Raw genomic sequence first — 17578 nt, 5'->3', positions numbered from 1 at the left:
CAAAAAAAAAAAAAAAAAAAAAAGTCAAGCAGAAAAAATACATCTCATAACCTCCCACTCTATGTTCTGCCCTGTTAAGATGGAAAAAGACCTGTCACCACTTCTGTAGGACTTTCCAGAGCTACAGAGAAACTCAAGGCAGTCAACTCTCCGGGTAGCTTTAGGGAAAGGAACGTGAGAGCTTCTGGAATCCCTTCCCACTTCTCAAAGCAAAGCCAACATTCATTTCAGAGAAAACAAGAATCAAGCATTTTATTATCATTACTACTATTATTTTTTTAGTTGCAGTCCCACTCTTTGTAGACCAGGCTGGAGTACAGTGGCACACTCACAGCCACTGCAGCCTCGGCCTGCTGGGCTCAGGCAAACCTTCTGCTTCAACCCTCTACATAGCTAGAACTACAGATGCATGTCACCACACCCGGCTAGTTTTTGTGGTTTACTGTAGAGATGAGGTCTCACCAAGTTGCCCAGGCTGGTCTTGAATCTCCTGGCTCAGGCAGCCCTCTCACCTCGGTCTACCAAAGTGCTGGGATTACAGACTGAACCACCACACCTTGCCTTTTTTTTTTTTTTTTTTTTTTTTGAGTTGGAGTCTCTCTGTGTCACCCAGGCTGGAATACAATGGTACATTCACAGACACTGCAGCCTCGACCTGCTGGACTCAAGTGATCCTTCTACCTCAGCCTCCCAAATAGCTTGAATTACAGGCACGCCACCACACCTGACTAATTTTTCTTGATTTATCGTAGAGACAAAGGCTCACCAAGTTTCCCAAGTTGGTCTCGAACCCCTGGGCTCAGACAACCTCTTGCTTCTGCCTCCCAAAGTGCTGGGATTACAGGTATAAGACACTGCGCCCAGACAAGCATTTTATTTATTTATTTATTTATTTATTTTTTTGAGTTGGAGTTTCACTCCGTCGCCCAGACTGGAGTGCAGTGACCACGCCCGGCCACCACAGCCTCGATCCACTGGGCTCTGGCAATCCTTCCACCTCAGCCTTCCGAATAGCCGGAATTACAGGCGCGTGCTACCACACCCGGCTGATTTTTTATTTATTGTAGAGATGAGGTCTCGCTGCCCAGGTGGGTCTCGAACCTGCGGGCTCTGGCAATCCACTCACCTCAGCCTCCCAAAGGCGCGGGATTACAGGCTGAACCACCGAGCCCAGCTTATTTTTTAACTGACTTTTCAAAATCTACAAACAAAAACATTACCCTTGGTATACAATTCTATGAATTTTCACAAATGCACATAACCATGTAATCATCATCACTACCCAGACACAGAAAGTTCCACCACCCCAAAACATTCCCTTATGCCCCACTATAGTTAACTCCTCCCCCATCCAACTCTTGGCAATCACTAAGCCTAGTAGGTTTTGTTCCTATAATTTTCCTTTTCCAGAACATCATATAAATGGAATTATACAATATAGAGCATTTTGAGTTTGGTTTCCTTCCTTAGCATTATCTTCAAAAGCATAATGCTTTTAAGATTCATCTATATGTTTGTTTTTATTGCTAAGAAGTATTGTTAAGAAGGCTCAGTGGCTCAGCCTGTAATCCCAGCACTTTGGGAGGCTGAGGTGAGTGGTTTGCCTGAGCCTGGGGATTTGAGTCTAGCCTTGGCAACTTGGTGAGACCATGTCTATACAATAAATCAAAAAATTAGCCAGGTGTGGTAGCGCACACCTGTAGTTTTGGCTGCTTAGAAGGCTAAGGCAGAAGGATCACCAGAGCCCAGCAGGTTGACGATGGGGTGGCCATGAGTGTGTGTACTCCAGCCTGGGCAACAGAGTGAGACTCCAACTCAAAAAAAAAAAAAAAGAAGTATTTCACTGTATGGACACACCTCAGTTTGCTGACCCCATTCAACAGAAGAACCTTTCGATTGCTTACAGTTTTTGGCAACTATGAAGAAAGCTACTGTAAACATTATGTATGTTTTTATCTTTTTTTTCTTTTAACAGCCAGGTCTCCCCAAGAATATATGTATAGGTTTTTGTGCAAACAACAACAACAAAAATTCACTTTACCATTTTGTCTCCTTACCAGCAGTGAATGAAAGTTCTAGTTGTGCCAGGTGCAGTGGCTCAAGCCTGTAATCCCAGCAAATTGGAAGGCTGAAGCGAGAGGACTGCCTAAGTCCAGGGGTTTGAGACCAGCCTGGACGACTTGGTAATACCTCGTTTCTACAATAAATCAAAAAATTAGCCAAACATGGTGGCATGTGCCTGTAGTTCCAGATACTTGGAAGGCTGAGGCGGAAGGATCGCTTGAGTCCAGCAGGAAGAGGCTGTGGGGGCCGTGAGCATGACACTGCACTCCAGCCTGGGCAACAGAGTGAGACACCAACTCAAAAAAAAATAAAAAATAAAAGTTCTAATTGCTCCATACTTTTGTCAACAATTGGTATTGTCACTATTTGTTTACGTCATTCCAATAGGTACTAGTGTCTCATTGTTGGTTTAATCTGCATTTCCTTAATGATTAATATGAAAAGGCACTCATTTGCCTCTATATGTTGCCCAGGCTGGCCTCAAACTCCTGGCCTCAAGCTATCCTTTTGCTTCAGCCCCCCGAAGTGCTGGATGTGAGCCACTGCACCTAGCTATATACCACATTTGACAATTAACTTCATGAACTCATCCTAGAAAAAGTACTACATACCTCATTGCTGAATATCACTATGGTCACCTTAGAAGTACTCCCCTTAGGAAGCTATGCACTGACGCCAGCACCTAGTCCACCCATCAAAGCAGTTTTGGAATTCTTTTTTCTGGAATGGCCATCAGAGATGTCATCATATTACCCCTGATGTCCTGAATGTCATCAAAATGTCTTCCTTTCAATACTTCCTTTATCTTCAGATGAAGAAAAAAGTCATTGGGGGCCAAATTAGACAGTAGGGAGGGTGTTCCAATACAGTTATTTGTCTACTGGCTAAAAACTCCCTCACAGACAGTGCTGTGTAAACTGGTGTATTGTCATGATGCAAGAGCTCCTTCAGGACCACTTTTACACGCATCTTCTCAAGCCATAATTTTCAGTTAAAATTTTCCTGTTTCTCTAGTAATGTTTACTTGGTCTGCTATTCTTCTCAGTCAGCCAATGATTCTGACACACAATTCAACAAATTTTGCAATTTATGTCAGTTATGCTCATTACTAGCTGTCCCGAATTCTCTTCATCAGTGATGCATTCTCTCCCCTCAGAAAAATGTCTAATCCATTTGTACACTGCCATTTTTTTCATGGCATCATCTCCATAAACTTGGACTAACATGTCCCTGATTTCACTTCCACTTTTGTCAAGCTTAACAAGAAATTTAATGTTTGGGCCGGGTTCAGTGGCTCAGCCTGTAATCCAAGAAGAATGGATTGCCTGAGCCCACGGGTTCAAGACCAACCCAGGCAGCTTGGTGAGACCTCATCTCTACAAATCAAAAATTAGCCAGGTGTGGCAGCACAAGCCTGTAGTTCCAGCTACTTGGAAGGCTGAGGTGGAAGGATCGCAGGAGCCCAGCAGGTCGACGCAGGGGTGGCCGTGAGGGAGCTACTGTACTCTAGCCTGGCTGACAGAGTGAGATTCCAACTCAAAAAAAAAAAAAGAAATTAACATCTGTTTGCTGCTCTAATTCAAACTCTGACAACAGCTCTGATGGGTCTCCTGACTGCCCAGCCCAACCAAGAATGAAAAAAAAAAATCAAAGCTGTGTCATACCCATTTTGCTAACAAATAATTACATGTCTTTTTAGTGCTTAAGAGAAGCCTTAATTTTTCTGGACTATCTCTATAGAATCATTCTGAAAACTTCGATGGTTTTAAAAATCCTTAAGGAAAAAAAAAGCCAGGCACAATGGCTCATGCCTATAATCCCAGCACTTTGAGAGGCTGAAGTGAGAGTATTGCCTGAGCTCAGGGGTTCGAGACCAGTCTGGGCACCTTGGCGAGACCTTGCCTCAATAATAAATCAAAAAATTAGCAGGGCATGTTGGTGCATGCCTGTAGTTCCAGTTACTTGGAAAGCTGAGGCAGAAGGATCACCTAAAACGAGCAGGTCGAGGCTGTGGTGGCCATGAGCATGCCACCACACTCCAGCCTAGGTGACAAAGTGAGACTGACTCAAAAAAATTAAATTAAATGAAAAAAAAGACAGGCCGGGTGTGATGGATCAAGTCTATAATCCTAGCACTTCGGGAGGCTAAGTGAGAGGATTGCCTGAGCTCACAGGTTCAAGTCCAGTCAGGGCAACTTTTGAGACCTCATCTCTACAATATATTAAAAAATTAGCCAGGTATGGTGGCGTGTGCCTGTGGTTCCAGCTACTTGGAAGGCTGAGGCAGAAGGATCCCCTGAGTCCAGCAGGTCAAGGCTGCAGTGGCCATGAGCAGTGTGCCACTGCACTCTAGCCTGGGCTACAGAATGAGACTAACTCAAAAAAAAAAAAAAAAAAAGACAAAGGTGCCACCAGGCCCAGCTAATTTTTTTATTTATTGTAGAGACAAGGTCTTACCAAGTTACATAGACTGGTTTCAAACCCATGGACTCAGGCAATCCTCTCACTTCAGCCTCTCAAAGTACTGGGACTACAGGCCTGGTCTTTTTTTTTTTCAGAGAAGAGGGCTCACTTTGTTGCCCAGGCTAGTCTTGAACGTTTGGCTTCAAGCAATCCTTTTGCCTCAGCCTCCAAAAGTACTGGGATTAAAGGCGTGAGACACTGCACCCAGTCTAGTTTCTTTCCTCTATTCACTGTATTTTAAATTTCATTGATTTCTGCTCATTCTTATTTCCTTTCTTCTGCTTGCTTTGGATTTAATTTACTCTTCTTTTCTCGTTTCATAGGGTAGAAGCTTAGATAACTGATTTGAAAGCTTTTTTATTTTCTATTATTTCAATGCTATAACTTTTTTTTCCGTTGGAGTCTCACTCTTGTTGCCCAGGCTGAAGTGCAGTGGCACACTCACAGTCACCACAGCCTCAACCTGCTGGGCTCAGGAGATCCTTCCGCCTCAGCCTTTCAAGTTGCTGGATTGCTATAAATTTTTATCAAAGCACTATACCCCATTAAATTTTTTCATCCTTTAAATTTTGATATTGTGTTTTCTCTCTCATTCAATTAAAAATATTTTCTAAATTCTTTGCCACTTCCTCTTAGATACAAGAGTTATTTACAAATGCATTGTTTAATTTTGAAATGTTTAGGGATTTTTCCAGATGTCTTTTTGTTTTGTTTTGTTTTTGAGTTAAGAGTCTCACTCTGTCACCCAGCCTGGAGTGTAGTGGCCGCTCCCGGCCACTGCAGCCTTGACCTGCTGAGCTCCGGCGATCCTTCTGCCTCAGACTTCCACGTAGCTGGAACTACAGGCGTGCGCTACCACGCCTGGCTAATTTTTTTGATTTATTGTAGAGATGAGGTCTCACCAAGTTGCCCAGGTGGGTCTTGAACCCGCAGGCTCAGGCAGTCTACTCATCTCGACCTCCCAAAGTGCTGGGATTACAGGCTGAGCCACCGAGCCTGGCCCCAATGTCTTTTTGTTGTTATAATCAGAGAATATAATTTGTATAGTTTCAAATTTGCTAACGTTTATTTTATAGCCTAAAATACATTTTATTATGGTAAATGTTCCATGTGCTCTTTTTTTGGGAGGCTGGAGTATGGTGGCATGATCACAGCTCACCACAGTCTCAACTTCCCAGACTCATGTGATCCTTTCACCTAAGTCTCCCAAGTAGGTGAGACTACAGGTGCACGCCACCATGTCCAGCTAATTTTAAAAATTTTTTTGTAGGAATGAGGTCTCACTATGTTGCCTAGGATGGCGTGAATTCCTGGGGTGAAGCAATCTTCTCACCTCAGCCTCCCAAAGTATTGAGATTACAAGCATAAGCCACTGTGCATGTGCTCTTAAGAAAGCAACAAGGAAAGCCAGGCTTGGTGGCTCAGACTGTAATCCCGTGCCTTTGGGAGGCTGAGATGAGTGGATTGCCTGAGCGCGCGGGCTAGAGACCTACCTGGGCAACTTGGCGAGACCTCATCTCTACAATAAATCCAAAATTAGCCAGGCGTGGTAGTGCATGCCTATAGTTCCAGCTACTTGGAAGGCTGAGGAGGAAGGATCGCCGGAGCCCAGCAGGTCGAGGCTGCGGTGGCTGGGAGCGGCCACTGCACTCCAGTCTGGGCGAGAGTGAGACTTCAACTCAAAAAATAAAATAAAAAAAAAGAAAGTAACATGGCCAGGCTCGGTGGCTCAGCCTGTAATCCCAGCACTTTGGGAGGCTAAGGTGAGTGGATTTCCTGAGCCTGTGGGTTCGAGACCCTCCCCAACTTAGTGAGACCATCTCTCTACAATAAATCAAAAATTAAGCCGGGCTCAGTGGCTCAGCCTGTGATCCCGCGCCTTTGGGAGGCTGACGTGAGTGGATTGCCTGAGCCTGCGGGTTTGAGACCCGCCTGGGCAGGCGAGAGCTCATCTCTACAATAAATCAAAAAATTAGCTGGGCGTGGTAGCGCGCGCCTGTAATTCGGCTACTCGGAAGGCTGAGGCAGAAGGATTGCTGGAACCCAGCAGGTCGAGGCTGCGGTGGCCGGGAGCGGCCACTGCACTCCAGTCTGGGCGACAGAGTGAGACTCCAACTCAAAAAATAATAATAAAAAAATAAATAAATCAAAAATTAGTCGAGCGTGGTAGCATGCGCCTGTAGTTCCAGCTTGGCTACCTGGAAGGCTGAGGCGGAGGGATCACCGGAGACAAGCAAGTGAAGGCCGCAGTGGCTGGGAGCATGAAACTGCACTCCAGACTGGGCGACAGAGTGAGCCTCCAACTCAAAAAAAAAAAAAAAAGAAAGTAATGTGGCTGGGCACAGTGGCTCAGCCTGTAATCCCAGAACTTTGGGAGGCCGAGGTGAGAGGTTTGCCTGAGCCCAGGGGTTTGAGACCAGCCCGGGCAACTTGGTGAGACCTCATCTCTACAATAAATCACAAAAAAACTAGCAGGGCATGGTGGCGTGCGTCTATAGTTCCAGCTAGTTAGAAGGCTGAGGTGGAAGGATCACCTAAGCCCAGGAGACTCTAACTCAAAAAAAAAAGGAAAAAGAAAGAAAGTAACATGTATTTCTTTGTTGTTAGGTGATAAGATATACATATTTTGTAAATGTCCACTAGATCAAAATGATTGATAGTATTTTTCTGCTCTTCTAGTCCTTATTAATTTGCTATCTAGTTGTTCTACTGATTATTTTGAGAAGGTGCTAGAGTCCCCAAGTCTAAACTGTGGATTTGAGAAGCAAGCATTTTCTTTTTTTTGAGTTGGTCTCACCCTGTTGCCCAGGCCGGAGTGCAGTGGCACACTCACGGCCACCACAGCCTCAGCCTGCTGGGTTCAGGCTTCCCTTCTGCCTCAGCCTCCCAAGTAGCTGAGACAACAGGCACATGCTATTATGCCTGGCTAATTTTTTAATTTATTGTAGAGACAAGGTCTCACCACGTTGCCCAGACTGGAGAATCAAGAACTTTAAAGAACAGGTTGGCTTACCATTCTGAATCTGAGCCACTTTTTTAGAGATCTCTCCAATTATCTGTAAAAAAAAAAAAAAAAAAAGTACATTTTCATGACCTTTGAATATGTTAGAAAACATAGAAAACTAGCATTCAAAATTGGTAATTAAAAATACTTAGACTGCTGGTTTAAGAGTTATTTCGAGAACAAGAAGCAATCAGAGACTTGTGATTTCTTCTGAAGTAAGATTCACCTAAAACATACCTGTCGTCTCCACTTCTCAGCTTTGGGCAGCTCAGTACATTCTGAGGCTAGGAAAGGTCTTCGTTCCTTAGGAGATGCAAAATAAAACATGTTGTCACTATGTTGGATATCAGTTTCATGCAACATTCAAAACTGATTCAGGCCTGAAACCTAAAATGTCTAATGATCTAAAATACATTTGCAGTTTAAGTACCACATATCCACACCAAATCTTAAATCTAACTCTACAATCTCTCTTTAGGAAAAACATTCATTGTATTTTATCTAGTACAGTGAAATACCAGAAACAACTTAAATGTCCAGCAATACAGAGATGGCTAAGTAAACTAGGCTATATCCCTTTTGTGGTATATTTATACTACCTTAAGAAATGATGGCTATAAAATTAGCTGGGCATGGTGGCACATGCCTGTAGTTCCAGCTACTTGGAAGGCTGAGACAGAAGGATCACCAGAGCCTAGCAAGTCGAGGTAGCGGTGGCTGTGAGCATGCCACTGCACTCCAGCCCAGGCGACAGAGTGAGACTCACTCAAAAACAAAAAAAATGCGCATGCCTGTAATTCTGGCTACTCGGAAGGCTGAGGCAGAAGGATCGCCGGAGCCCAGCAGGCCGAGGCTGCGGTGGCCGGGAACGGCCACTGCACTCCAGTCTGGGCGACAGAGTGAGACTCCAACTCAAAAAAAATCAAAAAAGCAAAAAAAATGATGGCTATCAGTGTTTAAAACAAACATACATACATAAGCGTGTGTGTATATACATATACACATATGTGTGCATAACATTTTTAAGAAACAAAACAAAGAGAAATATGTAAATAATGATATATATTATCCCTAATTTAATCTGGCTGAACCTCTAAGAGTTGAGATATTGGTTTCAGCAGAGCTAAAACTTATACTACACTTCCCATTATTCAATATAGACAAAGATGGGATAATAAGAGACCTGGTCACATATTACAGAAGAAGCAGAAAATGCAAGCAGCCAGATCATCACACTGCTTCAGCTATAGGGAGGGACACCTGGAATTCAAATTGTACGAATTCTTAATAGTGTCAGCAAGTACAGACAAGAAATACAAAAATTTGAAGCTTGAGGTCTGTCCAGAAGGAAGTTTTACTGCATTTATTCTTGATAAATTTTAGAGGAAGATTTATACCAACCTTCACTTTTCCCTCTTCCAGCTGGGCCTGGCGAAATCTTGCTAAGGCTGTCCTACCAGGGAAATAAAAAACTCCATTAGATCCTGCTCCCAGATTTCTCATCACTCATGTTCCTAGATGGGTAAACCTATTTATGACCATATTTACTGTCATTTATATATATATTGCAATTAAGAAACCACAAAGTAGTTATGGCTTCCAAGTCCCAAGGAATAGGGCTCATGACATCGTTTGTATTCCTGAATACTCAAGTACCTGTTCTACTTACACTGCATGGAAGGACTATAGGAAACTCCACTTATCAGACCAATGTGATAAGCAACACATCCAGATATCATAGAATTCCCTAGCTGTCATTCTCACAGCCCCTGCACTGACCATCAGTGAACAAATGTTCATCCAGTATAAGTTCTGGAAGCTGTCAGAAAACACTAATGGGGAAAACAAATGAACAAATACGAGAACACTATTTTATTTTAACATATGTAGAAAAAGAAACCGCTTCTCAAATAGCTCATATACCAAAAGGATGAAATACGCCCCCTCAAAAAAAAGTTCCAGGCGGGAGTGGTGGCTCATGCCTATAATCCCAGTACTTTAGGAAACCGAGGTGAGAGGAATGCCTGAACTCATGTGTTCGAAACTAGTCTGGACAACTTGGTGAGACCTCATCTCTACAATAAATCAAAAAACTAGCTAGGCATGGAGGCACATGCCTGTAGTTTCATCTACTTGAAAGGCTGAGGTGGAAGGATCGCCTGAGCCCAGCAGGTCGAGGATGCAATGGCCGTGAGCATGCCACTGCCTTCTAGCCTGGGAAACAGAGTGAGACTCTAACTCCAAAAAAAAAAAAAAAAAAGTTCGATGGTGGTTATTAAGTTACAAAAAATGTACAGCTAAAACCAAGTTTATACTTACATGGCCTTTTCTGCATTTCGAGCCTAGGAGAGAGAAGGGAAGAAAAATGCCCATATTTAAACACTTTTTTCCATTTACTTTTTTAGTGAAAAGTTTTACAAGGACACAGTCACAAGCAGGCTGTCTGAACTACTATTATCAGCAACAACAAAAAAGTCAAAAGATGTCCAAATCCAGTGACTTATGCTATTCCTCCCTCTACTTAAATCTGTATTCCTCCACTGTCCCTAACACCTTGATCTGGCTAGCTTCCATTCCTCCTTCAAATTTTACTTGTCACCACCATCCAGAAAGTTCTTCAATGACCCCCTCCTCCCAGCTAGTCTTACCAGGATATAAGCTTACATGGTACTTACCACCCAGCATCACAACTGTTTGTTCCCTGCCAGTTGAATTTGGGGAAAGTAAGTCTCAAGACTAGCAAAGTTGAGTTTTATGTCAGTACTACCACATTAGTATCAAGTTAACTATCTCTGTGTCTGGCAGAGATTGTGTTCTCTGGGTTGCAGTATAGGTAGAAAGAGTACTTGTTGAGTCAGGGACTTACAGTCCCAGCTCGTCTGCTTACCATCCCTGAGAAGTAGTCTCTCTGAAACTCAGTGTCCCCACCTTTACAATAGGGATCATACCTCTTACCTCATAGATGTCATGGTTTTTTAATAAGATAAACATATCTCATGAAGGTAACATATGAAGGCAACAGATATGCAGTTTATATTGAGTTCAATATAAACCTCCTTTCAGACCCTCCCTTACAACTGACACAGAACTAAACATGGCAAATGCTTGGTGGATAAATAAATGAACAGAGCAGTGATTTGGGACCTTTCTCTCACAGAAAGGGCTACTTCTAATCCACTGGTTTCTCTCCTTGGGATCTTGTGCTCATTAATTATTATGGCTTCAAATATATCTTCTATAACCTAACTATGGCATCCATCCTGTGTTTCTTACAGTGGTATTACAGTAATCAAGCATCTTTTTTGTACCACCTCTAAGTGCATTCTCATAGTTACACGTCGTAAATGCTTCTTGAACAAATGAAGACGCCGACAAATCACATCAGTCCACAGAGATCACACCTCGACAACAATGCCTGCCTACGCCATTCATTTATTCAATAGTTACTGAACACCTACAACACGCCAGACACTGCGTGAGACATTAAGGAAGCAATAGTGAAAAAATACTACCCTCGTGAAGTTTATATCTTGTGAAGCAGAGCGAAAACAGACATAATTTAAATCATCCCAGAATCATATAGTCACAACTGCTCTTGATCTCCCCCATGGGACGTGGGGACAAACACCCTGGCCTGAAGTGGGTCCTAGCGCCTCTCTGTCTCAATTTCCCTATCGATAACGTAGAGAACACCATTGGGATTAAAGCACTGTCCAAGATGCGGACGCGGCTCCCGAGGTTCCAGCTTGTCCTTCCGACTCGTGACAGCCAAGCGCAGCAAGAAGAGAATCCTCACGTCACACCCAAGGAGGCTGAAACCCGCACTGCTGTACGCCTGAGCCCCGAGGGCACGAGCGGCCCAGAAGGGCTGGGAGGCTCACAGCCGGCGCGCGCCCGCCCCTTCCTCGCCTCTGCTCCCCACTCACCATGGTGTCGGTAAGGGCACGGCCCTGGAGCCCCGCGGCCCCAGCCCAAAGAGCTTCAAAGGTTCGAGAGAGCCGACCCTCACAGGAGCCGAAGACTCTAAATGCCTACAGAGACCGGCGTTTTCGCCGGAAAGCTTAGTTGAAAGACAGGAAGGGAAGGACCAGAAGCCAACGTGAGAACTGGCCGCGAAGGGGAGGAAACGAAGGCGCGCTCAGTACGACGCACCGCCGCGCGCGTACGTGAGAGGGAGGAAGAGGAGGTTGGCAGAATTGCGCTTGCGCACTGGTCCTGGCGGCTCTCGGACTCCTCCCGGTTGTCTCGTTTTGTTGTCGCGATAACAGATGCGAAATTTCCTGCGCTAATGATTGGTACCGCCAGAGGCGGCTGGGTACTCGGTGTGATCGTGCGGAAGGGTGTCTGGGGTTATTGTTTCTGCCCTGCTTATCTCACCCGCCTCCTTTTTGGTTCTTCTGTGAGAACACATACCTCCTTTTGGAAATTGCTGGCCCTTATCTCCCTGAATGAACTGAGTCCTGACAGCCCGCTGGACGAGGGATCGGCGCAGATCAGACGGGAGTCTTTGTCCTCCCGGAGTTGGAGCTGACCGGGCTTCGTAAACCCCGCCACGTTTTCCTGTCATTCCTTAGGGTCTGTGCATTTTATGAACTTGTCTCCTGGCATCGCGGTGCCTTTCGGAGCTGGACCAGCGCTTAAGGTCATCCTCCTTTAAAATAGGAATGAATTTAAGGTCCGGGGAAGAAAGAGACACTTGGTTTGAGAGGCGATATGTGAGTCACTTCCCAGAGAGATGCGTTCATTGTGTGATGGAAACATTTGCTGGGGCCAAGAGATCCTTAGACAACGACCGGGAAAACAGGAAAGGCCGCAGACAGGAATAGTTCTGATGGCTACTCCCGTTGCGGTGGGCATGAGCTGACCTGTGGTGCTCAGCCCCTCACAATTCAAGTGAGGGTCTACAGCAAATTCAGCCACAGCACGGTGCCTCACCCCTAGGGACTCCCTACCTAAGGACATAGCCAGTGTTAGCTGCAGCCAGGAGGCACAAGCCAGCGAGAGGAAACAGTTATCATGTGGTTCAGGATTAAACAGGACAAGTCCTTAGAATAATCACCAGGATCTCATGCCTGAATGTGACAAGGACAGCAAGTTTTCTCTCCTTCAAAATTTTAAATGGACATTTTAGACAAAGTAGCATAAAGAATACAAAAATGTATTAAAGCAGACACATGGCCACCCCGCTAAAGACTCCATCTTCCCACCAGTCAGTGGGCTTGTGATTAGTGGTCAACAGGAATTGAGTCAAAGGGAGGTGTCACTTAGGAGAAGCCCATGAAAAAACAAACCCCTCTTGCTTTTTTTCTGGTGAGAGAAGATGGCCATGGGCAGAGTCAACATGAACTCAGAAAGTGGAAGTATTCTGAGGATGCCAGAGACCTCCTAGCTCTGGAATACTGAGCTCTGTAAAATGGAATAAACGTATGTCTTCAGGTTGCTGCATTTAGGGGTCTTTGTTACAGCAGCTTAACCTTTACCTTAAATATCTGCTCCCAAACAAGCAGAGTCATTCTTCACTCAAATGAGACTTTCTCAACATTTCCATACCATTATCCATGAAATCTGACTCTAGGATGCAGAAATTGCATATAACAGGATTCAAGAGATATTAACTATGTTCCAATTACCCGAGTTCCCTTTGGAGAACCCTCTGGTTCTGGGGAAGGGAACTGCGTACCCAGCTTTTTTTTTTTTTTTTTTTTACCCAAGTTTCCTCACTGTGTTGCCCCCAGGCTGGAGTGCAATGGCATGCTCACAGGTACTGCAGCCTCAACCTGCAGGGCTCAGATCCTTCTGCCTCAGCCTTCCAAATAGCTGGGACTACTGGCATGTGCCACCACACCTGGCCAGATTTTTTATTGTAGAGGTGAGGTTTCCAAGTTGCCCAGGCTGGTCTCAAACCCCTGGGTTCAAGCAATCCTCTCCCCTCGGCCTCCCAAAGTGCTGGGATTATAGGCGTGAACCACTGCGCCTAGCTGGAATATAAGATTTGATGACTGAAACAGTAAAGGAGCAGAAAGAATGGCACTGCCCTGACTTCTTTCTGTGCTAAAAGCTCGAATTTATACTGCTTCCTAGTCACCTTGTAAGTATGAACAGGGCCGAGCACAGTGGCTCATGTCTATAATCCCAGCACTTTGGAAGGCCGAGGCGAGGATTGCTTGAGCCCACGGGCTCAAGGGCTCAAGCCTGGGCAACTTGGAGAGACCTCATCTCGATAATAAATTAAAAAAATTAGTTGGGTGTAGCAGCGAGTGCCTGTAGTTCCAGCTACTTGGAAGGCTGAGGCAAAAGGATCAACCTGGGCCCAGCAGGTTGAGGCTGCAGTGGCCATTCATGAGCAGTATGCCACTGCACTCCAGCCTGGGTGTCGGAGTGAGACTCTGACTCAAAAAAAAAAAAAAAAAAGCTGGTATAAAAGCTCTCTGTACTGTGTGATATGAAATCTCTCTACTGTCAAAGTATATATCTATATGATTTATCTATAGTTATTCCTTGGCATCCTCAAAGAGTTGGTTCCAGGATTCTCCCACACCAAAATCCACAGACTCAAGTGTCTTATGGAAAATGGCTAGTATATGTGTATCACCTATATATATTCTCATATACTTTAAATATCTTGAAATTAGCCAGGTGTGGTGGCTCACGCCTATAATCCCAGCATTTTGGGAGGCTGAGGTTGAGAGGACTGCCTGAGCCCACGGGCTCAAGACCAGCCTGCACGATTTGGCGAGACCTTGTCTCTACAATAAGTCAAAAAATTAGCTGGGTGTGATGGCACATGCCTGTAGTTCCACCTACTCGAAAGGCTGAGGTGGAAGGATCGCCTGAACCCAGCAGGTCAAGGTTACAGTGGCCGTGAGCATGCCACTGCACTCCAGCCTGGGCGACAGAGACATGTCCGACTCAAGAGTAAAAGAAAAAACCTTGAGATAATCACATCTAACACAAAACAAATATTAAACCATTGATATTATATTTTTAAAATCTGTATGGTTTATTGTTGTTTTGATCATGTTTTGGGCTTTTTCATGCCAAATATTTTCAATCTGCAGTTGGTTGAATCCAAAGATGAGGGCCAACCATATATATCATATCCCCAACTGTGATGGATCATTTGATATCACTAAGATAGCAGTTGTAAACTTCTGGCCAGCAGGCTGAATTTGGGCTACAAGTCTGCTTTATTCCCATCATGTTATAAAAGTTGGTAAATCATATAACAATGATGACTTAGGGCAACAATGACCCACACTTCCTGCACAGCAACCACACAGGTGCAAAACTCTGATGTTTTATCCATGTGGTATAAATGGCATAGGATAATGCGATACATTAACAACTTGGATGATAATGAAAATGTCTTTCCAATGCAAGGTGAGACTCTTGCCTAACCCGCACGAGAGGAGGGACCCAAAAAAACCTGGAATTTCTTACAAGTCTAAACTTTAGTCACCTTCAAAGTACTCAATGTCTGATGCAATACACCTATCAAGATGCTTTCTCCACTGCTCAAAAGTTTCTGAACTCTTCAATTTTGATGCCTTTTAGTGCTTCTGGTTTTTTGTTTCATCTCTTCCATATTGGCAAAACATTTCCCTTTGAGAACTTCTTTCACCGGGGAAACAAAAGGTGTTCATGGTGACATCACATGAATAGAGAGGGTGGGGAACAGGGATCATGTCGTTTTTGGTAAAAAAAACTACTGAACATTCAGGGCAGTGTGTGCAGTGCATTGTCATGTGGAAGCACTAGGTCACCTGTTTGCCACACTCAGGATGTTTCTTCTGCAAATCATGATGGATAACTTTCAGATAAAAACCAGTTGACCAGGTGGGTGCAGTGGCTCATGACTATAATCCCAGCAATTGGGGAGGCCAAGGTGAGAGGATTGCCTGAGCATGGTCTGGACAACTTGGTGAGACCTCATCTCTTCAATAAATCAAAAAAAATTAGCTGGGTGTGGTGGCACGTGCCTGTAGTTCCAGCTACTTGGAAGGCTGAGGCAGAAGAATCACCCAAGTCCAGCAGACTGAGGCTGCGGTGGCCACAAGCATGCCACTGCACTCCAACCTGGGCGACAAGAGTGAGATTCTGACTCAAAAACAAAAACAAAAAAACATGGGTGACCATTTGATCCCAAACAATTTTTTTGAGTTGAAGTCTCACTCCGACCTCCCGGTTGGAGTGCAGTGGCACGCTCACGGACACCCCAGTCAACCTGTTGAGCTCCAGTGATTCTTCCGCCTCAGTTTTCCATGTACCTGGAACTACAGGCGTGAGCTACCACGCCTGGCTAATTTTTTATTTTATTGTAGAGACAAGGTCTCGCCCAGGCTGGTCTCGAACCAGTGGGCTCAGGCAATCCACTAGCCTTGGCCTCCCAAAGTGCTGGGATTACAGACTGAGCCACTGAGTCCAGCCAATTTTTTTTTTTTTTTAACGTAAACACTTGGAAAGGTCTGCTCTGTTGTACTCTTCATTTCCTTCTGAATCCTCATTAGCAGCTATTAAAATCCAGTTATAATAACCTGTACAAGCCTTTTCTGTTATCCAGATTTCTTCTAGCCTCTGCCCATTGCCCAGTTCCAAAGCCACTTCTACATTTTCAGGTATTTGTTAGAGCAGCATTCCACTTTCAGATACCAACATCTGTATTAGTTTTATATCGTTGCTGTAACTTTATCACAAACTTTGTGGCTTAAAACAGCATATATTGGCCAGGCCTAGTGGCTCAGCCTGTAATCCCAGTACTTTGGGAGGCCGAGGCAAGTGGATAGTCACATCTGACTCTGAACCTTAGCCTCCCTCACATAGAGCTCGTGATTGCATAGGGGCCATCTGATAATCTTAGATAATCATCCCATTTCAAGACCCTTAACTGTACCTGCTAAATCCCTTTTTGCCACTTAAGGTAACACACAGAGGTTTCATGGATTAGGATGCACACATCTTTGGGGCTGTTTTTCTGCTTGCCACACCAACTCTCCCACGAATCCTTGTTTAGTGGAGGACAGACAGTATTTGAAACATATATATGAGGGACGATGCCCAATAAACCGGAATTCTTCTGGAGGGAGGCCCCTTGTGCACTCAAAATTGTTCTTCTGGCTGGGCGCCAGAATATTCATACAGAGGACTCTTTGAAGAGACTAGGTGACTGACACAAGCATCTCAGCAGAAACCATAACAAGAGATGCAGTTATCTCATCTCTGAGTTCCCATGACAAAAACAGGAGACCCACAAGCTTAAGAATTTTGGCCGGGTGCGGTGGTTCAGCCTGTAATCACAGCACATTGGGAGACCTTGGGAGACCGAGGCGAGGCGAGAGGACTGCCTGAACCTGGGAGTCCAAGATAAGCCTGGGCAACTTGGTGAGACCTCACCTCTACAAAAAATAACAAAAAATTAGCTGGGCGTGGTGGTATGCGTCTGCAGTTCCAGCTATTTGAAAGGCTGAGGTGGAAAGATCACCTGAGCCCAGCAGGTTGAGACTGCAGTGCTGTGAGCATGCCACTGCACTCCAGTCTGGGTAAGAGCAAGACTCCCAACTTTAAAAAAAAAAAAGAATTTTACACCGGGGGAAACACTGACAGCTTGAACTGCAAAAGACAAAGACAAAAATACAAGAGGAGGTTTGAGTCTGAGGATATCCTCAGTTGAAGCTGATGAGACTTATATGAGGTTTTAAATTTTTTAAATAGTCAGTTTTAACAAAAGTACCAATGGGTGATGTTGGAATGAAGTGTATATATTTTGTATGTGAAATGGGTGTGAATCTTTGGGGGCCTGGGGCCAGACAGGAAGACAGAATAATGCCCTCCCACAGATGTACATTTCCCAATCTCCCAAACCTGTGTACATGGGAAAAAGACTCTATAGATGTGACTAAGATGCAGCATCAATAGGAAACTAATACAGTTGCTGATTCCTTCTTAACCAAAATAAAAAGACCTGAAAAAGTTATGGCCTAATATTAAAAAATAGATTCCAACCGGGCTCAGTGGCTCAGCCTGTAATCCCGTGCCTTTGGGAGGCTGAGG

At 44.5% G+C, this 17578-nt stretch overlaps 1 protein-coding gene across 1 annotated transcript in view; it reads right to left on the bottom strand.

Moving 5' to 3' along the window:
- Window positions 1-11608, bottom strand: part of LOC103268884 (pre-mRNA-splicing factor ISY1 homolog) — a 30929-nt gene extending 19321 nt beyond the window's left edge. The window contains exons 1-5 of the mRNA XM_008066482.2: window positions 11458-11608; window positions 9851-9873; window positions 8933-8984; window positions 7769-7834; window positions 7541-7583 (exon numbers count right to left, since the gene is read on the bottom strand). Of these exons, the coding sequence (XP_008064673.1) occupies window positions 7541-7583; window positions 7769-7834; window positions 8933-8984; window positions 9851-9873; window positions 11458-11460 (187 nt within the window). The 5' untranslated portion in view covers window positions 11461-11608. The remainder of the gene's footprint in view (window positions 1-7540; window positions 7584-7768; window positions 7835-8932; window positions 8985-9850; window positions 9874-11457) is intronic.
- Between the last annotated feature and the right edge of the window lie 5970 nt (window positions 11609-17578).

The sequence above is a fragment of the Carlito syrichta genome, unplaced genomic scaffold (genome assembly GCF_000164805.1).
Source record: "Carlito syrichta isolate Samal-C Ts95f unplaced genomic scaffold, Tarsius_syrichta-2.0.1 Scaffold308955, whole genome shotgun sequence".
NCBI classification, from domain to species: Eukaryota; Metazoa; Chordata; class Mammalia; order Primates; family Tarsiidae; genus Carlito; species Carlito syrichta.
Note: the sequence above shows the minus strand (reverse complement) of the source record. Positions and strands in the feature narration are given on the sequence as shown.